Source organism: Tamandua tetradactyla, chromosome 6, assembly GCF_023851605.1.
Source record: "Tamandua tetradactyla isolate mTamTet1 chromosome 6, mTamTet1.pri, whole genome shotgun sequence".
In the NCBI taxonomy this organism is placed as follows: Eukaryota; Metazoa; Chordata; class Mammalia; order Pilosa; family Myrmecophagidae; genus Tamandua; species Tamandua tetradactyla.
In genome coordinates this window covers 32,360,815-32,386,984 of record NC_135332.1, presented here as the reverse complement: position 1 = coordinate 32,386,984, position 26,170 = coordinate 32,360,815, and the positions used below count along the sequence as shown (strand labels likewise).

The following is a 26,170-nucleotide window of genomic DNA, read 5'->3' as shown; positions in this document are numbered from 1 at the left end:
TGAGGCCATTTGTGCTGAAAGACAAAACAAGGTTCAGGGATAGAAAAGGACCTGGCAAGTTAGAAAGAAGGTTGGCATGGTTCAAGTAATTAAGGGATAGAGAGGTCTGAGATGAAGCTGAAGACAAAGAAAGAAGCCAGATAGTGAAGGGCAGTGCAGACTACAACAGGGAATTTAGAAGACTTTTAAGAGCAACAAAAAGTGACACGACCAGATATTTTATATGTAAAAGATCCCTCTGTTACTATGAAGAATGGGGTATTAAGAGGTAAAGTGGAAGTGGCAAGACCAGTCATGAAGTTCCATCAGTAAGTAGACCAGTTGAGAAATGAGAGCAGTATTGGACTAGGTCAGTGCCAATGGAAATGAAGAAAAATGCAAAGGGAGGAATCAAAAGGACTGCCAGAAGATTCTTGAGGACATAATTTAACACCCTCCGATTGATCAGTTTACTGGCGTCCTTAAAAGAGCCAACACAGGGAAACACTTAAGAGAAAGCTTGGACACAGACGTTTGAAATGCAGAAGCTGCAGGAGATGCCAGGAGCCAAGAGAGCTGACAGAAGCAAGACAGGAACCAAAGCCCAGAAGATGTTACACTGTGCCTTTCACAAAGAGATGTTAAGCTAAGATATAAAACCTAAAGTTTTGCTCTGGAACAGCCACGTGAGGACCTACAGATACCTAAAGAGAAACGAAAGGCAACCAAAATCTGGAGCGAGGACCAGCAGACACCAGCCATGTGCGTTCCCATACGAAAGGGCCTTTCTTCAGAGTCAAGGTATCTTTCTCTGGATGCCTTAGTTTGGACATTTTTAAGGCCCTGGAACTGTAAACTTGTAACTTAATAAATCCCCTTTATAAAAAGCCGTTTTATTTTGGGTATATTCCATTCTGGCAGCATTAGCAAACTAAAACACCCACAGATAATAAAAATTTATATATCTATAATGGGGAAGCAGAATGGATTTCAGAGGTAAATAGCTGGACAGGCCAACTTCATTGACTCTCACCTTCAAGATGCCTCTTGGGAGAGAAGTTGAGGTGGATAAGAAGTTTCCAGTTCTTTGCAACAAATCATCTTCATCCTCTTCACTTTCATCTAATTAAAACCAATCCATAAGGCTCTTTAGAATCAACCCAGATTGTCGTTTTCCAATTCCAAATGTCTATATTTCACTCTTCAACTTTCCTCTCAATCTTGCAACCCCAACCCCCTTTTTAAAGCTGCAATTATTAAAAGCAAAATACAATTGAAAGAAAGGGAAAAGATAGCAAAGAGCTCAAGATATTAGTTAAAATTAAAATATCACACTGGAATGAAAGATACACATATACAGATGGTGGTTAAAACAAGAAAAAACTAAGTAAAGCTGAAATAAAACCAGCATTTAATTTAAAAAGATGAACTTGTAACCACAGCAAAATAAGCAATAGGGTGAATAACCTATCTAGCTTAACAATACATATGGAAGAATAACTAGACTTTTTAGTTCACTAAAAGATCAATGTCAGCAAACTGTGTATCACAATTTCAAATGGAAATTTCAAACAGAGCTAAAAGGGTTTCTTTTCCCATAGAAATGATTAACAGTTCTAGTAAAGACAGCTGAGACGCTGGACAGAGTTTTTAAAAGACTCATGGGGCTAAGGGGGAACAAACTAGAGCAGAGAGCCCTGGAAGTTTTTTGAGGGGGTCTGGTAAACCCACCCAGATTAGGATGACAAAATCCTACATGCTAGGCTTAATGGTGAAATTAAAGAATGATAAGAAAATCTTCAAGGACTGAAACCCAGCTTTGAACCACCACACTCCCTCATTAATTATAATGCTGGGACTGCTGGTGAACCTTGCCTAGTCACCTATAGAAATGAACAAATACTCTCTGGAGAAAGATATATTCAGCCTAGACCTCTAATCAGAATTGTTATATATAATGTCTAACACTCAATGAAAAGTAACCAGGCCAATATTGACAAAAGGCAACAACTGAAAGCCAAAAGGAAAAATTTAGACAAAATGAGATACTTAAGGGCTCTGTCCCCCGACAAAAGACCAAACTACCAGTAAGAAGTGGCTGAACATCTTCCTCAAAATTCCAGAAAGTAGTTAAAGGGCTGCAGTAACAGGGTGAGCACGGAATCAAAAAAAGGCTACTTAAAAGTGGGCAAACGGTGTTGAAAGAACTGGCTATCTATATTCAAAAGAATGAAAGAGGAACCTTATACATATGAACCTTGTATGATACCTTATACAAAAATCAACTCAAAATGGATAAAAAACCTAAACATCAGAGTCAGTACCATAAAACCCCTAAAAGAAAATACAGGGAAGAATCCCAAGAGTTTTTAGTAGGCAATAGTTTCTTAGACTTTACACACAAAGCACAGTAACAAAAGAAAAAACAGGTAACGAGACCTTCTCAAAATTCTGTGCTTCAAAGAACTTTGTCAACAAAGTGAAAAGGCAGCTCAATGGAAGAAAGTATTTGGAGACCACATACCAATAAGGGTTTGATACCCAGAATATATAAAGAAATCTTACAATTCAACAATAAAAAGACAAACAACTCAATTTAAAAACGGCCAAAAGGTGGCTGAGAGATTTCAAACAGATTCAAGAGGTTATCCTGGAGGTTATTCTTACGCATTATATAGATATCTCTTTTTAGTTTATAATATAGTAGAGTGGCTGGAGGAAAGCACCTGAAACTGTTGAGCTATGTTCCAATAGCCTTGATTCTTGAAGATGACTGTATAAAAATATAACTGTTACAATGTGACTGTGTGATTGTGAAAACCTTGTCTCTGATGCTCCTTTTACCCAGGCATGGATAAGACGAGTAAAAATACATAAATAAATAATAGGGGAATAAGGGTAAAATAAATTGGGTAGATTGAAATACTGGTGGTCAATGAGAGGGAGGGATAAGGGGTATGGGATATATGAGTTTCTTCTTTTTTCTTTTTATTTCTTTTTCTGGAGTGATGCAAATGTTCTAAAAATAATCATGGTGATAAATACACAACTGTGGGCTGATACTGTTAGCCACTGACTGTACACCATTTATGGACTACATGTGTGTGAAGATTTGTCAATAAATATATTAAAAAAAAAAACAGGCAAAAGACTGCAATAAACATTTTTCCAAAGAGGAAGTACGAACAGCTAAAAAGCACATGAGATGATGTTCAGTATCACTAATTATTAGGGAAGTACAAATCAAAACTACAATGAGATATTTCACACTTACTAAAATGGCCTCTATTAGAAAAACAACACACCAAGTACTAGAGATGATGTGGAGAAATAGGAACACTCATTCACTGCTGTTGGGTATGTAAGATGGTGCAGTCGCTGTGCAAAACAGTTTGGTGGTTCTTCAGGAAGCTAAGTATAGACTTGTCAAATGACCCGGCAATCCCGCTACTAGACATACATACACCCACAAGAGGTGAAAGCATGGGTTCAAACACCATGGCTCAAACACACCAATGTTCCTAGATGCATTATTTACAACTGCCAAATAATGGAAGCAACCCAAGTGTCCATCAACCAATGAACGGATAAACAAAATTGGTATATACACACAAAGGAATGTTATTCAGGTATAAAAAGGAATGAAGTCCTGATGCATGGGACAACACAGATGAACCTGGAGGACATTATGTTGAGTGAAATAAGCCAACACAAAAGGATAAATATTATATGATCTCACTAATCTGACCTAATTATAGGTAAGTAAATTCATGGAGTTAAAATCTAGATTACAGGTTACCAGGAGACGGAATGAGGGTAGTAAATGCAGAGATGAGGCTTAATTTATGCAGACTTTTTAATTAGATGGATTGTAAATGTTTGGAGATAGAGTGATGGTCACACATTATTGTGAGTGTAATTAATAGTCCTGAATTATGTGGGTTAATGTGGTTGAAAGGGTAAGTTTAGGGACATAACATGACTCTAAAGAAAGCTACAGGATAAAACATGGGACTGTATAACACAGTGAGCTCTGTTATGGATGTTGACTAGTTAATAGCACAAATATAAGAATATTTTTTCATAAACTGCAACAAATGCACATCACTATCACAAGGTGTAAACAACAGGGTGGCATATGGGAAAAACAGACCTAAAGTAACTAAGAACTACAGTTACCAGTTGTATTTTCATATTCTTTCATAGCTTGTAATACAGGTACCACATCAATCCTAAGTGTCAATAATAAGGGGGTATAGGGATACGGGTTTTTTTCTTTTTCTTTTTCTTGTTTTTTTAAGGGGGTGCATGGTCCAGGAATGAAACCCAGGTCTCCCACATGGAAGGCAAGCATTCTACCACTGAACCACCTGTGCACCCCCAGGTTTTTTCTTTGTGGAGTAATGAAAATGTTCTAAAATTGACTGTGATGAATACACAAATATGTGAATATACTGGAAGCCAAGGACTGTTATGGATGGATTCCATGGTGTGTAAATACATCTCAATAAAACCGCCTTTTAAAAAAAGTGGGAGGATTAGGGTAGGTGGTGAAAGAATAGGCAGTTAAGGCTTATAATATAGAGATTTCCTACTTGGAACAATGGAAATGTTTTGTTAATGGATGGTGGCAATGGTAGAACATTATGAACATAATCGAAAGCACTTAAATATACATCTGAATGTAAAAAGGGAAAACGTCAGATTGTATATATGGTACTATAGTAAAAAAAAAATCCATGGAGCTGTACAACACAAACAATGAAGTTATACCATGAACTACAGTTAAAAGCACAATTATAAAAATGTGCTTTCTTCATTTGTAACAAATGTACCACAACAATGTCAGGTTATAAATTAGGGTGGCATATGGGGATCTGGTATTTTATGCATGATTGTTCTGTAAACCCCCAACTTCTCTAATTGAAAAAAGGAAAATAAGAAAGAAGTGAAAGGCTCTCATGGCATCCTAACTGACCCATCTCTCTTCCCTCACCAGTTGGGCATGGTGTCAGACCATACTCACAGTGCAGATCCCTGGTCCCAGTTCTAAAGGGAGCAAAGTAACCCTTATGCACATACTGGGAGCATGTGTCTCTGGCCCAAACTGTCTGATGTTGGCCTGAGGCACTCACCATCCCATAATTAGAAGGTATCTCACCAAGCACTCCCACAGACTCTGCAAAAGAGCGGACAGGTCATGCATTCTGCCTAGAGTAAGGGACTGTTGGCTGTCAGACAAACAGAGCAGCACCCAGGACTATAAAGAAACTGTTTCCGAGTAAAGAGCAGACTTGGAAACCAAGTAATGGACAAATTCCCAGAGCCACATGCTCATGCCGAAGACAAGACAAAAGTGCAGAAAGGATCTGGGAGGTCCCTATGCATTGACCTGCAGCTGTTCTCTAAAAACACTGTATGAACAAGCCCTCAAGGAGAATACTCATAAAGGCCAACCTGCAAGGAATGGGAAAAGTATATTCTCTTTAACTTTCTGCTTTTTTTTTCTCACTCCTTGCATTCAAGAAAGGCTCTGTCATAATACTAGCTGGATACAAGCTGTAAGGAAGATACCTCAGAGCTCATGTTCCAGAAATGCATTAAACTATCAAAATGTCAAGTTTCAACAAAAGGTTACAAAACATACAAAGAAGCAGGAAGCAATGGTCCAGGCAAAGAAGAAGACTGAAGCATTAGAAACCATTAATGAAGAGGACCAGATATGAAACACGCTAAAGACTTTTAATAAGCAGTCTTAAATACGCTCAAAAAGCTAATGGAAAACATTAGCTAATGGACAAAGAAATCAGAAAAATGACAGATGAACACAGAGAGTTAAAATAGAAGATGGAAATTATGAAAAGGAACCACAGAGAGCTAAAGCACAGTAACAGAAATTCAAAATTTCCTAGAGAGGTTCAACAGTGGATTGGAGCTGGCAGAAGGAAGAATCAGTGAACATGATGATAAGACAATCAAAATCATCCAGTCCGGGAAGGAGAAAGAGGAAAGAACAAAGGAAAGTGAACAGAGCTTTAGGTACCTGTGGGACACCATGAGGTATACAAATATACACATTGTGAGAGTCCCAGAAGGAGAAGAGAGAAAGGGGCAGAGAGAAAATTCAAATAAATGATAGCTGAAAATTTCCCAAATTTAACAAAAGGCATGAATATACACATCCAAGATGACCAATTAAATCTAAACAGAATAAACCCAAATAGATAGACATTGTAAGAAGATTAAAAATTGAGCCAGTGAACCAGAAACCACAAAAGAAGAACCAACTATAAATTTTAGAACAGAAAAATACAATGATTAAGATCCCAATGGATGGTTTTAACAGTCTATCAAAATTATCTAAAGAGAGAATCAGTAGTCTACAAAATGGATCAGAACAAACTATGCAGGCAAAATAGAAAAATAGAAAATACAGAACAGAAAACAAAGTAGGTTAGAAACATTTAATATACATGCAATGAGTATCCCAGAAGAAAGGGGACACTGGAACACAAACAATGTTTGAAGGAATTATGTCTGAGAATTTCCAAACCTTTCAAAAAATATCAAGTCAGATTCAAAAACACTATGAAGACAAAGCAAGCTAAAAGACTCAATTAACAAAACAAGCCAATCCATGATATTAAGGAATTACTGCTGAGTTTTGAAATCATCATGATTAGGGTTAAAAAGGGTAGTACTTCCCTTTTAAAGATACCTGATGAAATATCTATAGATTAAAAATAATAGAGGGCGGGCTATGGTGGCTCAGCAGGCAGAGTTCTTGTCTGCCATGCTGGAGACCCAGGTTCAGTTTCCAGTGCCTGCCCATGTAAAAAAGAAAAAAAATTTTTTAAATAATAATAAGAAGAATAGGAAGGTAAATGTGAAGTAAGGGTCTAGTCACCATGCTGCCAATGATAAATATACCTTGGACAAGGTAACTTTATCTCTTTGAACCTCATTATCCTCATCTGTAAAATGAAAGCATTAGCCTAAGAAATTAGATAGTAGCAAATTGGCTAGTTACTGACTGAATCCATTTCATTTTCCTTCTGGACATAAACCCAAACTGTATATCCTGGATGCCATGCAGTTTGTGTGGCCTTCTAACTAACTTTTGGCTGATAAATGTGAGTGAAGTTTATCACTTACAGGCCAGGCCTATAAAAATCTCCTTTAGGTAAGCCTCTGTCTCTTCCCCCCATAAGCCAACTAGATGCCAACATCTTGGGAACTTTGGAACACCCAGCCTAAAGGTGACAGAATCTCTATAAGGCTTGGGTCGCTGAAGTAGGAGACAGACCTCCTCTCCATTCCAATTTTGTATGTGGAAATAAACACCTTCCTTTAAACCACTGGTATCTCAAACGTTTTCTGTTTAAACAGCTACCTTAACTTAATTCATAAACATATCTGAAATACTGTAATTCTAGGAAAACTGCATTCTAAAACAGATAAGAACAATTTCCTATTGCACAACCAGATTAGCGGCCAATGTTTTCAGAAGGGACTTTGAATCAAGTAGTAACAATGCCACCCATTTTCCCCTTAATCCTATGTTATAATACAACACAATTGAGAAAGAAACACCATAAAATCCATCTACCCTTTATTGTTCTTACTGAGGAGAACATGCTATTAAGTAAGCTTTACAATTGAAAAAGGACTTCCCTCAGAGAAAGAACAGATTTAGAGCACCAGGTTTTGATAAACTTCATGTAAAAGATCAAAAAGGAGGACACAAAAGAAACTTAGTTTACTAACTTAAACAGAGATATCAGTACTCACAACCTGAAGATGTTCTCTGCCTTTTAGTTTCTGCCCAGGTAGGGACTCCCCCCATGGCATGCTGAAATCTGAGCAAAAATACAAAAATAAAATTTTGTAGTAAACATTTTTACGTGGTATGACCAGGCTCCAGGAATCAAACCCAGGTCTATGGCATGGCAGGCGAGAACTCTGCCACTGAGTCACCGTTGCCCACCCTATAGTAAATGTCTGATGTTCACAGAGTTTGATACATTTATACAGTACAGGCTAGATCACACTAGACAGCGTATATATATAAATATATATATATATATATACACACACACACACACACATACAGCATCTCTTCTAATTAAGTTATTATTTATAAGAACAGGGGGGGGCATTCACGGTGGCTCAGCAGGCAAGAATGCTTGCCTGCCATGCCAGAGGACCCAGGTTCGATTCCCAGCGCCTGCCCATGTAAAAAAGAAAAGAAAAGAAAAAAAAAAAGAACAGAGGGGCTACTCACATAGTACAGTCACAATCTGTATATAATTGAAAATTTTCATGAACTTCTGCCTATCTAAACTGATCCCTAATATGTACTTGGTGTTAAATACATATTTAGGACTAGTTATAGGGTTCTCTTATTTGCTAACATCAACACATCCCAGATCTTGAAGACTACATAAAGAAGTTCCTACACGATTACAAACCAGTCATAGTACATACACTACATGGCAGAACATACCTGAAAGAAAATAACCAGATTGCTAAGAATGTGCAAAAGTTAATCATATATCATTTGAATGAAATGGGAGTATTTCACATCCAAAAAATTAAATTTTACAAGAAGTATGACAGTTACATTCTGAAGGGATGATGTCTGGAAAAGGGAAAAGAGTCTAATTGCTTAATGCAGAAATATGAACTAATCCACTAAACTAGTCCACCAGCCATAGACAACCAGGAAGCTGAACAAAAAGATGAAACAATGTTGAATAACAGTGGTTAAGAGGGCATTCTTGTTTCTTGTTCCAGATCTTAGGGGGAAAGCTTTCAGTCTCTCTCCATTGAGTTCGATGCTGGCTATCAGTTTTTCATATATGCCCTATATCATATTGATACAAGAAAATATGATAAATGATGCTATAAGAAAGGAAAATTTTCTTATAGCATTGCATATCATATCTTATATCATATTGAGGAAGACTGGCCTATAGTTTTCCTTTCTTATAGTATCTTGACCCTGTCTGGGTATTAAAATGATATTAGCTTCATAAAATTAGTTAAGTAACACTACCTGTTCCCTCAATTTTTTGAAGAAGTTTGAGCAGGACTGGTGTTTGTTCTTTTTGGAATGTCTCATAAAACTGGCCCTCATACTGGGGTTTTTGATGACTGACTGAATCTCTTTACTTGTTTGGTTTGCTGAAGTCTTCTATAACTTCCTGAGTCAGTGTAGCTTGTCTGCATATTTCTAGGAACTTGTCCATTTCATATAAGTTGTTTAGTTTGTTGGCATATAGTTATTCATAGTATTGTCTTATGATTTCTTTTATTTCTTCAGGGTCTGTGGTAACACACACCTTCTCATTTATGATTTTGTTTATTTGCATCCTCTCTCTTTTTTTGTTACCTTGATAGCGGCCCACTGATTTTATTGATTTTTCTCAAAGAACCAACTTTCGGTTTTACTGATTTCATTGTTCTTTTATTCTCCCGTTCATTTAACTCTGCTTTAATCTTTGTTATTTCTCTTCTATTTGTTTGGGGTTAGTTTGCTTTCTTTCTTGAGTTCTTCCAGGTGAGCACTTACGCCCTCGATTTTAGCTCTTTCTTGTTTTTTTAATGTAGGTAATTAGGGCAATAAATTTCCCATTCAGCACAACCTTCGGCTGATCCCCTTCTGATATACTGTACTCTCATTTTCATCCACCTCCGAATACCTACTGATTCTTCTAGCAACTTCTTCTTTGACCCATTGGTTGTTTAAGAGTGCATTATTTAATCTCCATATATTTCTGAATGTTTCCGTTCTTTGGTGTTTATTGAGATCCAGCTTCATTCCACTGCGATGTGAGAAAGTGCTTTCTATAATTTCAATGTTTTTAAATCTATAAAAACCTGCTTTGTGCCCCACCATATGGTCTAACCTGGAGAATGTTCCAAGAGCACTAGAGAAGAATGCACATCCTGGTGTTTTGGGGTGTAATGAACTATATATGTGTGTTAGGTCTAACTCACTTATCAGGTTGTACTAGAAGTTCAAGCTAGAGCAATGAGACAGGAAAAAGAAATAAAAGGCATCCAAACTGGAAAGAAGGAAGTAAACTTTCATTATTTGCAGAAGACATAACAACATACTTGGAAAGTCCTGAGAAATCTACAACAAAGTTACTTGAGCTAATGAACAAATTCAGCAAGGTTGCAGGATATGAAACTAATGTCCAAAAATCAGCAATATTTCTACAAACAAGCAATGACCTAACTGAGGAGTCAGTTAAGGACAAAATTCCATTTAAAATAGTAACTAAAAGAATCAAGTACCCAGGCATGAACTTAACTAGGGACGTAAAGGACTTGTCCATAGAAAACTACCTAACATTGCTAAAAGAAATCAAAGAAGATCTAAATACATGGAAAGACATTCCCTGGTGATGGACAGGAAAGTTAAATATAGTTAAGATGCCAATTCTACCCAAATCGATTTACAGATTCAATGCAGTACCAATCAAAATTCCAACAACCTACTTTGAAGACCTGAAAAAAGCTAGTTACCAAATTTGTCTGGATGGGAAAGACACCACAAAAAGCTAAAAGGATCCTTAAAAAGAAGAATGAAGTAGGAGGATTAACACTCCCTGATTTTAAAACTTGTTATAAAGCTACAGCGGTCAAAACTGTATGTACTAGGCACAAGAGAGAAGTACTGACCAAAGGAATCAAATCAAGAGTGCAGAAATAGAACACCAACTGTCAACTGGTTTTTAACAAGGTCCCCAAATCCACCAAACTGTGACAAAATAGTCTTTTTAATACATAGGCATGGGAGAACTGGATATAAACAGTCAAAAGAATGAAAGAGGACCCTTACCTTATACCCTATACAAAAGTTAACTCAAAGTGGATCAAACACCTAAATGTAAGAATTGGTACCATAAAGCTTCTAGAAAAAAATGTAGGGAAACATGTTCAAGACCTAGTAATAGGAGGTAGCTTCCTAAACTTCACACCCAAAGCACAAGGAACAAAAGAAATAAATAGATAAAGGGAACTCCTCAAAATCAAAAACTTCTGCACCTCAAAAGACTTTGTCAAAAAGGTGAAGACGGACATCCGTGAAGATGGCTGACTAGAGTAGCTCAAGATTACCCCGTTCCACGAAAAAGTTAGAGAAGGGAAAAGGAGGGCAACTGGAGCAGCCAATCTGAGAATGCGCCTGACCTGGGAGAACCTTCTCCATCACATGCGGCAGCCCTGGTCGCAGAGGCTGAGGAACTGAGAGGCAGAAAGCTGGAGCCTGGAAGAGGTACGCAGCCGTGGGAGGGTACGGACGGGAACGTGGGACTAGGAAGTGAGCCAGGCCACGTTCCTTGGGCACCAGCATAGCCCCGTGACCAGTGACTCACCCCACAACCCACATACCTGAACCCCATCACCTGGTCCCATTCCCCACACTCCAAGCGCATCCACCCCACCAGCCCCCAGTGCACATACCTGCCCCTTACCACCACCATAAGTGCAGCCCAACACAGCTCTCGAGCACTACCTCCTCCTCCCTGCTCCCTGAAGGCTGTCGCCAGTGCATAAAGGTTGCAGGCACTAACTTCCATACCTAAGCTACCCCCATCCCCCACTTATAGTGTCACATAGCCTCATGCCCCCCTCCCTGAACTCAGTGCATCCATTTAGGGCACTCCCAGGCCCACGCATGAGCATGGGCCCCCAATCACGTCATTCAGCTCTGGCAACCGCACTTTACAGCTGTCCTAGAACCACACATGCACACAGCCCCCAGCCTCACTTCCCAGCTCTGAAAAAGTGCCAACCTGTACAACCAGGTAGCATCTGCCGCCAATCCATGAAGACATAATGCCGATCTGCTGCCAAAGCTCTATGCCTGCGCACAAAGCGCCCAGTGCCTTAGACCAGTGCAAACCAGGGTTACATCCCCCAGAATGGTGCACCCACATAGCTGCATTCTCCCTGGCCGCTGGGTGCCCATGTTCACAAGCATCAGCATGGCATCCCCAACCTGTATACATAACCTGCACTGAAACAAATCACCATACTGAGTGCTCCACCCTGTGCCCTGCTCCCTGCTGAAAAACCATCCAGCTAACACAAAGCCTTAGACTACTGAAATAAATCAAAACCCAAAGTAAATCAATCAAGATATTTACATGCCATGAAGACAGCAGAGGATCACTAAGCATATCACAATGCAGACAGACAGAGCCCTGACTAATGACCAAATTAAAACACCAGAGAAGACACAGACATTGGAATAATAAATCAAAGATGCTCATACAATACTTAACAAAATAAGTGTGATAGCAAATGACATAAAGGAGATCAAGAAGCCAGTAGAGGAGCACAAAAAGGAATTTGAAAGGATAAATAGAAAATTAGCGAAAATCACAGAGATTAAAGACTCTGTTGACCAAATAAAACACATACTAGAGGCACACAACACCAGATTTGAAGAGACAGAAGAAAAAATAAGTCATACAGAGGACAGGATAACTGCCTCTGAAGACTCAAAACAGCAAATGGTGCACAGCTCTCTCCTGCCATGCCGGAGACCTGGGTTTGATTCCCAGTGCCTGTCCATGTTAAAAAACAAACAACAAACAAACAAAAAACAGCAAATGGCAAAAAAGATGGAAAAAATTGAATGGGAACTCAGGGAAATGACAGACAAAACACAGTACACAAATCTAAGAATCACTGGTGTCCCAGAAGGAAAAGAGAGGAGTAAAAACTAGGAAGAGTAGTTGAGGACAAAATGGGGGAAAATTTCCCAACCCTTACAAAGGACATAAATATACAAGTCAAAGAAGCCCAAAGAACTCCAAACAGAATAAATCCACATAGACCTTTCACAAGGCATATACTAATCAGTCTGTCAAATATTGAAGAGAAGCAGAAAATTCTGAAAGTGGCAAGAGAAAAACAATCTACTACTTACAAGGGAAATCAAATAAGACTGAGTTCAGACTACTCAACTAGCACCCTAAAGGAGAAAAGGCAGTGGTATGATATATTCAAGATCTTGAAAGAAAAAGACTTCCAGCCAAGAATTCTGTACCCAGTCAATTATCCTTCAAAATTGAAGGAGAGATTAGTTTTCATAGGCAAAGAAGTCCTGAAAGAATGTATCAACAAGAGACGGGCCCTCTCTTTTATTGCTCAGATGTGGCCTATCTCAGTTTGCATGGCAAACAAACTCACTGCCCTTCCCCTCTCTGCGTGGGACATGACTCCCAGAGGTATAAACCTTGCTGGCAAGGTGGGACAGAAATCCTAGAATGAGCTGGGACTCAGCATCAAGGGATTGAGAAAACCTTCTTGACTGAAGGGGGAGGGGAGAAAGAAGACAAAATAAGGAGTCAGTGACTTAGTGATTTCAAGTAGTCGAGAGGTTATCCTGAAGGTTATTTTTACGCATTATACAGATAATCTTTTCAGTTTAAGGTATATTAGAGAGGCTGGAGGGAAGTGCCTGAAGCTGTGGCGCAGTGTTCCAGTAGCCATGTTTCTTTCAATGATTGTAAAATGATATAGCTTTCCCAAATGACTATGCAATTATGAAAACCTGTTCTGATGCTCCTTTTGTCTATGGTATGGACATATGAGTAAAGAATGTGGACGAGAAATGAATAAATAACAGGGCGAACAAATGTTAAACTGGGTAGAGGGAAATACTGGTGGTCAATGAGAGGGAGGGGTAAGGGGTATAGTATATATGAGTTTGTTCATTTTCTGTTTATTTCTTTTTCTGGAGTGATGTAAATGCTCTGAGAAATGATCATGGTGATGAATATGCAGCTATGTGATGATACTGTGAGCCACTGACTGCACATCAAGTATGGAATGTTGATACATTAAGAATGTTCATGTTGTATGTTGATTGATTTTATTAATAAAAATTAAAAAAAAAAAAAAAAAGAGACTGGCCCTATAAGAAATTAAGAAGAGTTCTGCTGGGTGAAAAAAAAAGACAGGAGAGGGAGGTCTGGAAGAGGGCACAGAATTGAAGAGTATCACTAAGGGTAATTTAAATAATACAAAGAGAAAGAGGGAAAAGAATATATAGATCTGACAAATAATAAAGTTAAGAATGGTGGAATCAAGAAATGCCTTTTCAGTAATAACTCTGAACGTTAACGGACTAATTTTACCAACTAAAAGATACAGATTGGCAGAATGGATTAAGAAACATAATCCAGTTATATGCTGCTTACAAGAGACTCAGAAACAAAGATACAAGTAGACTGAAAGTGAAAGGATAGAAAAGGATTTTCCACACAAGTTGTAACCAAAATAAAGCAGAAGCTATACTAATATCAGACAAAATAGACTTCAAATGTAAAGACATCATAAGAGACAAAGAAGAACACTCTATGCTAATTAACGGGTCAATTCCCCAAGAACATATAACAATCATAAATGTTTATGCCCCCAATCAAGGAGTTCCAAAGTACATGAGACAGACATTGGTAAAACTGAAGGGAGCAATAGATGTTTCAAAAATAATAGTAGAAGACTTCAATACACCACTCTCCTCTATAGATAGAACAACCAGACAGAACATCAACAAGGAAACAGAGAAGTTAAATAACTTGATAAATGAATTAGACCTAACAGACATATACAGGTCATTGCACCCCAAAGCACAAGGTTATACATTCTTCTCTAGTGCCCATGGAACATTCTCCAGGATAGATCACATTGCTGGGGCACAAAGCAGGTCTTTATAAATATAAAAATATTGAAATTATTCAAAGCTCTATCTCTCATCACAATGGGATGAAGCTAGATCTCAATAACCACCAAAGAACAAGAACATTTACAAATATATGGAAATTAAATAATACACACTTAAACAACTAGTGGGTCAAAGAAGAAATTGCTAGAGAAACCAGTAGCTATCTGGAGATGAATGAAAATGAGAACACAACTTATCAGAACTTATGGGATGCAGCAAAGTCTGTGCTGAGAGGGACACACTGCCCTAAATGCCTGTATTAAAATACAAGAAAGAGCAAAAATCGACTGGAGTAATTTGAGAAAGAACAGAGAACTAATCCCAAAGCAAACAGGAGAAGAGAAATAACAAAGATTAAAGCAGACATAAATGAATGGGAGAACAAAAGAACAATAGAAAGAATCAATAAACCAAAAGCTGGTTCTTTGAGAAAATAAAATTGATGGGCCACTAGCAAGACTGACAAAGAAAAAAAGAGAGAGGATGCAAATAAACAAAATCAGAAATGATAAGGGATGCATTACCACAGAGCCTGAAGAAAAGAAAGAAATCATAAGAGGATACTATGAACAACCGTACGCCAACAAATTAGACCACTTAGATGAAGTGGACAAGTTCCTGGAGATGCATAAACAAGCTACACTGACTCAGGAAGAAACAGAAGATGTCAACAAACCAATCATAAGTAAAGAGATTCAATCAGTCATCAAATATCTTCCTACAAAGAAAAGCCCAGGGCCAGATGACTTCATAGGGGAATTTTATCAAACATTCCAGAAACAACACCAATCCTGCTCAAACTTTCCTAAAAAAATTGAGGAAAAAGGAACTCCACCTAACTCATTTTATGAATTTAATATCATTTTAGTACCAAAACCTGGTAAAGATGCTATAAGAAAGGAAAACTACAGGCCAATCTCCCTAATGAACATAGATGCAAAAATTGTCAATAAAATATTTGAAACTGAATCGAATCAAACAGCACATTAAAAGAATTATACACCATGACCAAGCGGGGTTTACTGCAGGTATGCAAGGATGGTTCAACACAAAAAAATCAATTAATGTAATACAGCACATTAACAATCGAAAAGGAAAAATCACATGATCATCTTGACAGATGCTGAAAAAAGCATTCAACAAAGTTCAGCATCCTTTTCTGATGAAAACACTCCAAAAGATAGGATTCAAAGGTTAACTACTTCAATATAATAAAAGGAATATATGAAAAAACAATAGCCAGCATCATTCTCAATGGAGAGAGACTGAAAGCCTCCCCCCTAAGATCAGGTACAAGACAAGGATGCCAACTGTCACCACTATTATTCAACATTGTGCTACAAGTTCTAGCTAGAGCAGTCAGGTAGGACAAAGAAATAAAAGGTATCCAAATTGGAAAGGAAGAAGTAAAACTCTCATTATTTGCAGATTATATGACACTATACTTGGAGGATTCTGAGAAATCTACAGCAAAGTTACATGAGCTAATAAATTCAGCAAGGTGGGAGGATATAAAATGAATGTCTAAGAATCAGTAACATTTCTATACACAAGCAACATCCTAAAGGAGGAGTCAGTTAAGGAAAAAATTCCATTCAAAATCACAACTAAAAGAATCAAATACTTAGGAATGAACTTAACTAGGGAAGTAAAGGACTTGTACACAGAAAACTACGTAACATTGCTAAAAGAAATCAAAGGAGATCTAAATAGGTGGAAAGGCATTTCCTGCTCATGGATAGGAAGGCTAAATATAGTTTAATTGTCAATTCTCCCCAAATTCATCTACAGATTCAACACAGTACCAATCAAAATTTCAACAATCCTACTTTGAAGATTTGGAAACGCTAACTACCAAATTCATCTGGAAGGGAAAGAGATACCAAATAGCTAAAAGCATTCTAAAAAAGTAGAACAAACTGGGAGGATTAACACTCCCTGACTTTAAAACCTATTTAAAGTCAAAACAGCATGGTACTGGCACAAAGACAGAAGCATTGACCAATGAAATCAAATCTAGAGTGCAGAAATAGACCACCAAATCTATGGTCAACTGATTTCGACAAGGCCCCCAAATCCTCTGAACTGGGACAAAATAGTCTTTTCAAAAATTGAGCATGGAAGAATTGGATATCAATAGCCAAAAGCATGAAAGAGGACCCCATCTTACACCCTACACAGAAATTAAGCGGATTAAACACCTAAATAAAAGAACTAGCACCATAAAGCTTCTAGAAGAAAATGTAGGGAAACATCTTCAAGACCTAGTATTAGGAGGTAGCTTCCTAAACTTCATACCCAAAGCATAAGCAACAAAAGAAAAAATAGATAAATGGGAACTCCTCAAAATCAAATGCTACTGTACCTGAAAAGACTATCAAAAAGGTGAAGAGGTAGCCAACTCAATGGGAGAAAATATTTGGAATTCACATATCAGACAAAGGTTTGATTCCCTGTAAATACAAAGAAATCACACAACTCAACAACAAAAGAACAAACAACTCAATTATAAAATGGGTTAAAGATACGAACAGGCATTTTTTCTGAAGAGCAAATACAGATGGCTCAAAAGCACATAAACAGGTGCTCATTTTTACTGGCTATAAGTGAAATGCAGATGAAGACTACAATGAGATACCACCTCACACCTGTAAGAATGGCTGCTATTAAACAGGATACTACAAATGTTAGAGAGGATGTGGAGAAATTGGGACAGTTATGCACTGCTGGTGGGAATGTATAATAGTTCAACTGCTATGGAAGACTGGTAGTTCCTTAGGAAATTAAGTATCAAGTTGCCCTATGACCCAGCAATAGCACTACATGGTATATATGCAGAACTGAAAGCAGTGACACTCACAGAAATTTGTACACTGATGCTCAGGCAGAATTATTCAAAGTCGCCAAAAGATGCAAACAATCCAGGTGTCTTTCAACAGACAAGTGGATTAACAAAATGTGGATACACATATGATGAAATATTATGCAGCAGTAAGACGAAATGACACCCTAAAGCACATGACAAGATGGATGAGTCTTGAGGACATAATGTTGAGTGAAATAAGCCATACACAAAAGGACAGATACTGCATGACTCCATTTTTATGAACATGGTAAAGATAAAATTGGAGGTTTATAATATAGAATATAAGGAACTTAGAGATACATAAAAGCCAGAGATGGGTGAACTGTTAGCCAATGAGGCTGAACTCAAGTGTAAGGGAATAGATAGAAGTGAGGGAGGTTCACTACTGAGTCTATAAGTAATATTACCATATTGAAGGTAAACATGATTGAAAGAGGTTGTACAGACCTATGAGTTTCACTGATTAATACTACAAATATTCTAAGTTCTTACATGAACTATTTGAAAGGTATGATTCTTGTACAAAGAGTGTTTTAAGTTCAGGGTATGGGGGAAAACTGCTATTGCATGCTACGGGCTATGTTTAACAGGAAAACATCAGCAGTATCACAGCAATACCAAGGGTAAATAATAGGGAGAGGGACAAGAGTTAAGGGTAGGTTTAGATTTCCTATTTGGTGAGGGTGTGTTTATTGGTTATCTTCCTCTTGGGAAACATGAAATTATCTAAAATTTAGAGTTATCGACGGACTGGAAAACATCAGCAGTATCACAGCAATACCAAGGGTAAATAATAGGGAGAGGGACAAGAGTTAAGGGTAGGTTTAGATTTCCTATTTGGTGAGGGTGTGTTTATTGGTTATCTTCCTCTTGGGAAACATGAAATTATCTAAAATTTAGAGTTATCGACGGACTGTGGACTTTGGACATTATACATGATGCCTAAAGCATGCAGGTGGCTGAAGGATGCACTGACCAAGAAGTAGACTGGCGAACAATGGTGTATACATCTGATCGAATATTGTGCTGCTACAAAAAGGAACAAAGTTGTGCGGCAAAGTTGTGTGTGAATGAACCTGTGGGACATTCAGTGAGGCAAAATAAGCGAGAAATGAAAGAACAATTATTGTATGGTCTTCTTTAGAAAACGCTCATAAGAAAACAGGGGTCTAGATTGTAGTACTTAACAGCAGTCAGATTTAGTCCAGAGTGGTAATTATTATTTATGGATTTTGAGAGGCTGTTTTATATATGTATAACCTGGTACTTAGAGATAATGAAGCTGATCAGGTCAGGATTAAGGTAATTCAGAACACAGGGCTAAGGAAGATACTGACTATATTTTAGAAACTCACTTCCTCTTTGAGACCAAGGGAAGAAAGGTTTATATTTTGTCAGAACCTAAATTTTCTGTAGCACATAATCTAACTCACCCAGTCTGGTTAGCTCATTTAAACAATTAAAAAACAGGGAGCCCAGAATAAGAATGAGGGCCTTTAATCCTGTATAGCTTAGTGTAATGCATGGATACATCCTAGAATAAATTAGGCAGATAATCAAAAAGTGTTGACAAAGCCCCTTGAGGAATGAGAGAAAAAATATTTAACTACTAAACTTTACCACTGGGGAAACCCCTGATAATGTGCTAAAAATTAGGGACACCCAAATCAATAGGCCAACCCCTTGATCTTCAGTCTTGCTCTTCTGAAGTTTATGTATATAGCAGAGAAGCTCACCCTTCTCTTAGGTGTGCCTAAGAGTTACTTCTGGAGGACCTCTTTTGTTGATCAGATGTAGCCTCACTCTTCCTAAGCCCAACACTGCAAGCGAAATCATTGCTCTCCCCACTAAATGAGACATGACATCCAGGGGTGAAAGTCTTCCTGGTGGCATGGGAGATGACTCCCAGGGACGAGTCTGGCCTGGCACCATGGGTTTAACAATGCCATCCTAACCAAAAGGGGGAAAAGAAGTGTAATAAATAAGGTATAGTGGCTGAGAGAATTCAAATAGAGTCGAAGAGGCTACTCTGGAGGTCACTTTTAAGCAAACTTCAGTTAGACACTGATTCCTTTCATAACTTGCCATACCTTAACAAAAACCATTTCAGCCAATCCTAAAGAACACCTAGGGCAATATAGAAGATTCTACAAAGGTTCTACACACAAGTGTGACTTTCCAGAATCCTACAACCTCCAGATGGGTCTGTGACCAGATAAGTCCTAAAACCTAAAAGGGCCAGCCCCTTCAGAAGGAACATCAGATTGGTCCATCAACCTACTCCATATTATTGACAGCCCCTTCCAGCATGAAAAAGTTAGAATGGGCATAACCCAAATACCCCTAAAGAGTAGGGAGAAAGACCAAAGGTGATGGTGGAATTATACAGAGAAGGTAGGGTTTAACAAACAAGTATGATTACTGAATCATTAAAGTGGTATTTCTCTTGGGCTCCAGTATCTTAGAGCAACTAGAAATAAAAACCTAAAATTGTGAAATTGTAACCCATACCAAACTCTGAAATCTGTTCTACAATTAATTGGTGCGATGTGCTTTGAAATTTATTGTTTTTTTGTAAATATGCTATTTTTCACAAAAGAAAAAATAAGTCAATTGTGATGACAAGAAAATACTTACTCCTTCTAGCCTCCAATGCTCTGGAACAGCTAGAAGGAAAAATCTGAGATGATGGTATGGTAGCCCATGACAAACTCTGGGATCTGTACTGTAACTACTTGTTGAAGGGTGCTTTAAAAACTATTGCTTTTTTTCTTTCTTTGCTTCGCATATATATTTTACAAGAAAAAAAGTTAAAAAAAAAACAAAAGGAGGATAAGTTATAAAGAGAAAACAGGATTGAACAAAGGAGCATAACTGGTGAATCACTATACTGATATTTCTTCTAGCCTCCAGTGTTTTGGAGTAGCTAGAAGGAAAAATTTGAAATTGTGGATTGGTAGCCCTTGACAAACTCTGAAATCTGAAATGTGTAAGTTCTAGGTGAAGTGTACTTTGAATATTATTGCTTTTTCTTTCTTTTCTATCCATATGTATTTCCCAATTTAAAAACCTTTTAAAAAAAAAGATGAAACAAGTCTTCTCAGAAATCAGTCAAGAGGTGGCTTAAGACACTGATCCCTGTGAGAAGGAAAACAGGTAAGAATTTCCCCTAGAGACATTTATAAGACCCTAAACATAGAGCAAAATAGAAAAATACCATACTCAAAAGAGGCTAAAGACAACTGGAATTTGAGGGACAGTGTTCTACAGAGGAGGGAATTCCTCAGAAAAAAGAGATTCAGAAATCTGGATTTGCTGTTTCACCAAATACTAAGGCACACATGCAGAGGAGGAGACTCCTCCACAAGGTCAAGGCAAAGAACGACTAGAAATCTGTAAGGTGCCCAGCACTGAAGCTCAAACATTCAAGTTACAACCAGTTAGAAAGAAAATCATTATTGAAAATGGGGGAATTAAGTAGAAATTCCAGAAAGGTTATACCTTAGTAGTAAAATTAAACAAGCCTAGGGTAAATATTACCCTAAAACTAAGCTAGCAGAGTTTAAATACAAGTTTTCAAAAGATCAAACTAATACAAAATCCAATTAACTGCCTGCCAAGGCAAAGCTCAACACTCTAAAGGAAAACAACAAAATCCAGACTCTCAACAACATAGCATTCACACTGCCCAGCATTCAATCAAAACCAGCAGACCTGTAAAGAAGCAGAAAAATGTAAACCCTGACCAGAAAAAAAATTTGCCAACAGAAACAAAGAACTGACAGGCATGATGGAACACCAGCACACAAGGACTTTAAAGCAGTTATTAGAAATCTATTTGGAGATTTAAAGAACATATGGCTATAACTTAAAAATGGAAACAAAACAAAAAGTCTTCTAGAGCTGAAGAATACTATCTAAAATAATAACTCCACTAAAAAAGTATAACAAATTAAATACTACACAAAGTTCAGCAACTCTGAAAGCAAGATTTAGAAACTGTCTAAAGCACAAATAGAAAAAAGGCTGAAAAAATTGAACAGAGCTTCAGTGTCCTATGAGAAAACAGAGGGCAGTTAACACACATTAGTGAACTTCCAGAAGAAAACATGGAAGACAAAAAATGTTCTTAAAAAATAAACAGATGAAAAATTTCCAAATTTTATTTAAAATAAGACTTTTTATCTAAAAAGTCTGACAAGACTTTAGCAGTATAAACATAAAGAAAACCACACAAGGAAAATCAAGATGACGAAACATTCAGGAAAAAAACAATAGCCAAGAAAAAAACTGCACATTTTACACTAAGTGGAACAAAGTTAAGAATTACTATTGACTTCTCATTGGAAACTGTATGCCAAAAGAGAATGGGAACATCACTTTTGAAAAGTTAAAATAACTGTCAATTTAGAACTGTGTATCCGGCAAAAATTCCTTATAAATGAAGGCAAGACTACCACTTCTAGCCAAGGCAGAGTATGAGCCTTCCTACTCAAAATTGAAAAAAAATTTTAAAATACAACTGCTACGTATCATAAGTTGCCAAACTCCAATCAAAATCATTCCAGTGATCCTAAAGAACACATAGGGTATTAATTATATAAGATTCTACAAAGGTTCCATGCACTAGGGTAGCTGTTCAAAACCTACAACCTCCAGATGGGTCCCTGGACCAGATAAGTCTAGTCTAGAAACCTAGAGGGTCTAGCCAATCAAGAACATCGGCTAGTTCCATCTCCCTACCCCATATTACTGACAGCCCCTTCCAACATGAAAAAGTTAAAATGCCCATAGCCCAAACACCCCTAAAGAGTGGGATTAAAAGATCAAAGGTGACAGTGGAGTTATTAGAGAGAAAGTAGGGTTTAACAAAGGAATATGACTGCTGAATCATTAAATTAAACTGATATTTCTTCTAGTCTCCAGTATTTTAGAGCAGCTAAAAGTAAAAATCTAAAATTGTGAAATTGTAACCCACACCAAACTCTGAAATCTGTTCTATAACTAATTGTTGTGTGGTGCTTTGAAATATGTTGCTTTTTTGCATATGTTATTTTTCACAAAACAGAAAAAAAAAAGTCAATAGTGATGATAAAAAAAAATGTATTCTTTTCTAGCCTCCAATGTTCTGGAGCAGCTAGAAGGAAAAATCTGAGATGATGGTATGGGAGCCCACGACAAACTCTGGGATCTGTCCTGTAACTACTTGTTGAAGAATGCTTTGAAAACTAGTTTTTTTTTTTTAATTCACTTTGTATATATGCTATATTATACGATAAAAAAAAAAAGCAAAGGACATGAAACAACAGTTTAAGACACTGGACAGTCATGACAAACTATATATATACAGTTATATATAACTATAAAGACAGTTATCCCCAAGAGACAAAAGAGCTGTTTATTTTCTTGAGAGTATTTTCAGAATATGGCACAGAGGGGGAATTGAAGTAGAGCCTGGAAATCCCCTTATATTAAGAGGTCAGAGCAGAGAATCTGGGGGAATCACAGTGGTGAGCATTTGCAGGATAGGACACAAAAGAGATAAAAACTGCACAGAACTCCGGGTAATCTGCAGAAGCTCCAACTCAAGTATTCAGTAGAGTACTTACTACCACATGGATGTGAGGAACTACACAAAGCCAAAGGATTAGTGGGAACAGGCCTCTGTGCTCTTGCAGAACTTGGAAATGTGCCTAATCCCATCAGCTAGAGGAGAAAAACACATAATTAAGGGACACTGATACAGTATTGCATAAGGTCATGCCTCAGCCATGGGAAACAATTAGCCCTAGACTGAGCAGTGCTCCAGACACATGTTAAAAAAACACAAAAGGAAGCCCCAAAAGGACCAAACTGCTTCCAAGTAACTTAATTCTATCTCCAAGCAAAGTTAAAGATTTTCAGGAATGCAAATATATCCATCACCAAAAAAGTAACATACACAACGTCTGGCACCCAATCAAAGATTACAAGGCAAGTAAAGAGGCAGGAAAACACTACCCACAATGAGAATAATCAATCAAAGAAAGAACAAAGAAAAGTGAACAGAGACTAAGGAACCCATAGAACACCATCAAGCATACCAACACATGTACTATGGATGTTCCAGAGGAAAGACAGAAAGGGGAAGAGAAAATATTCAAAGAAATAATGACTGAAAACTATGGTAGATATGAATACACAGACCAAAGATGCTCAATGAACTCCAAACAGGATAAACATAAATAGACTCACACCATGCCATGTTATTATCAAACTTCAAAAGACAAAAATAAAGAGAGAATTCTGAAAGCTGTGAAAGAGAAACAAGTCACATCCAAGGGAGCCTCAATAAGATTAAATGCAGATTTTTCATCAGAAACCATGGCAGCAAGGCGGCAATGGGATGACATATTTAAAGAACTGAGAGCAAAAAATTGCCAACCAAGAATTTTATATCTAATAAAACTATCTTTCAAAAATGAGGGCAAGATTAAGACATTACCAGATAAACAAAAGCTGAGGGAATGTGGCACTACTAGATCAACCCTAAAAAAAGATGCTAGAGAGGTCTGTTGGTTTAAAGGAAAGGATGGCAGACAACAGATTAAAACCACATGAAGGGGCGGGCCACAGTGGCTCAGCAGGCAGAGTTCTCGCCTGCCACACACACACACACACACACACACACAAACACAAAAACACATGAAGAAATAAAGACCTCCAGTAAGAGTAATGACATGGGCAAATATAAACGCCAGTATTATTGTATTTTTAGTTTGTAATTCTGCTTCTTACTTCTTATAGGATCTAAAAGGTAAATACATAAAATGCAACAATGAATCAGAGGTTTTGGACTTAGAATGCAATTTGTGACAAGAATTACATAAAGGTCAAAAGCTAGAGGGGCATATTTGTGTATACTAATGAAGTCAAGTTGTATCAAGGCAAACAAGATTATTATAGATTTAGGATATTAAATTTAAATCCTACAGTAAATATAAAGAAAATTCTGGAGAATATGTGAACTAATAGAGACAGAAATTAGAGTACAGGCTATCAAGGACATGAGCCAGGGGGAATGGGGAATTATTGCATAATGAATATAGGGTATCTGTTTGGGGAGATGGGAAAATTTTAGTAATGGAAGGTGGTGAGAATAACAGTATTTTTTAATGTGATTAATTCCATTAATTAGTGATATAGGAGTGGGTGAGAAGGGAATATTTATGTTGCAGATATGTTTCCACAATTAAAAAAAAAAACCAAAACAGAAATTTCAGAATGTGGAACATTCTACAAGAAAACTGGCCTGAATATTTTAAAAAATCAATGTCAGAGGCAAAAATTAAGGCTGGCTTAGGTTAAAAGAGATTTTAGAAACATAAAATATAACACAGGAACCTTATGACAACTGGAGATATGTGTAAGATTTGATAATGATATCTTGGATAAGAAGGGAAATGCCCTTGACCTTTGGCAATGCATACTGAAGAACTTAAGAATGAAGTATTCTGTTTTCTGCACCTTATTTTCACTTCAAATAAATCAGGAAATCATATACACACACATTCATACACACACCCCTCACATACATAAAGCAAATGTGTGCAAAAATGCTAAAATATCATCCAATCCAGGTAGAAAGTATTAAAGGTGTTCAATTTTGAAATTTTTCATATTATAAAGTTGTGGGAAAGAGATGGTTTACTACATACAAATAATTAAACAAGTACACAGTATCATCACTGGTTATATTTGAGTGGTGAGATCACAAAAAACTTCTTCCAAATTTCCTTCACGCTTGTTGTATCCTCGCTCTCCCAATTTTAAATTTAATCATTTCTTCCAATAACAATACTTTTAACTGTTTCAAAACAGAAACTGACTACTCAAAAACCTACAGAAAACAAAGATTTGCAACTCCAAATAAACTACTGGTTATAAAATTATATCTTGGTGAATCACATGAAAAAAGACACTTACTCTTCTTTAAGTCTCTTTTGTAACTGTTCTTTTGAAAGTCTACTTTCACTGGCATTTTTCATCATATCTTTCCGAAAACGATTGTTCATCATGTCAACCCTATAAAAAACAAGAACAGCATGCTTTAAATGTTTAAAGATTCAACACAAATAGTTGTTGCCTTTACCACTTAGATAAAACTAATTTCACAATATATATCAAGATGTATAAGATGCAGAACATATCATATGCATATTCTCCATTCTTCTTCAAACAAAAAAGAATCTCCAGTATTTCAGATCATGAGAGAGTTTATTCATGAGAGAGCTAATATCTCAAATTCAAAATCAATTATCCTGGCACAGTTTATACCATCAACCAAATTAAATTCCAGGTAATCAAGTTATATGTACAAAAAACAAATCTTAAACTGTTAAAATCTGTTTTAACAGTAAATTAGTAAAAATAGTATTAAAAAAAGATTCACAGATCAATATAAAAATTTAAATATGGAGTTTCAAAAGACATTACAAAACAAAATTAAAAGGCCAACAGGAAATTAGGAAAAAAATTTGCAATAAATTCGACACAAAAGTTTTAAAATTCACAATATGTAGGGTTCTTTTACATTA

General features: G+C 37.0%; 1 protein-coding gene across 8 annotated transcripts in view; it reads right to left on the bottom strand.

Annotated features, from left to right (window-relative positions):
- The window catches only part of UTP18 (UTP18 small subunit processome component), an 88,121-nt gene that overhangs the window by 56,791 nt on the left and 5,160 nt on the right, over positions 1-26,170 (bottom strand). For 7 of the 8 annotated variants that reach the window (XR_013177614.1, XR_013177613.1, XR_013177615.1 and 4 more), the window contains exons 4-6: positions 25,560-25,658; positions 7,771-7,838; positions 1,013-1,101 (exon numbers count right to left, since the gene is read on the bottom strand). Coding sequence is in view for 3 of the 8 variants with exons in the window: in XM_077164812.1 (XP_077020927.1) it covers positions 1,013-1,101; positions 7,771-7,838; positions 25,560-25,658 (256 nt within the window). In the remaining 5 variants the exon portion in view is untranslated. The remainder of the gene's footprint in view (positions 1-1,012; positions 1,102-7,770; positions 7,839-25,559; positions 25,659-26,170) is intronic. The other variant, XR_013177617.1, reaches the window with a different exon arrangement.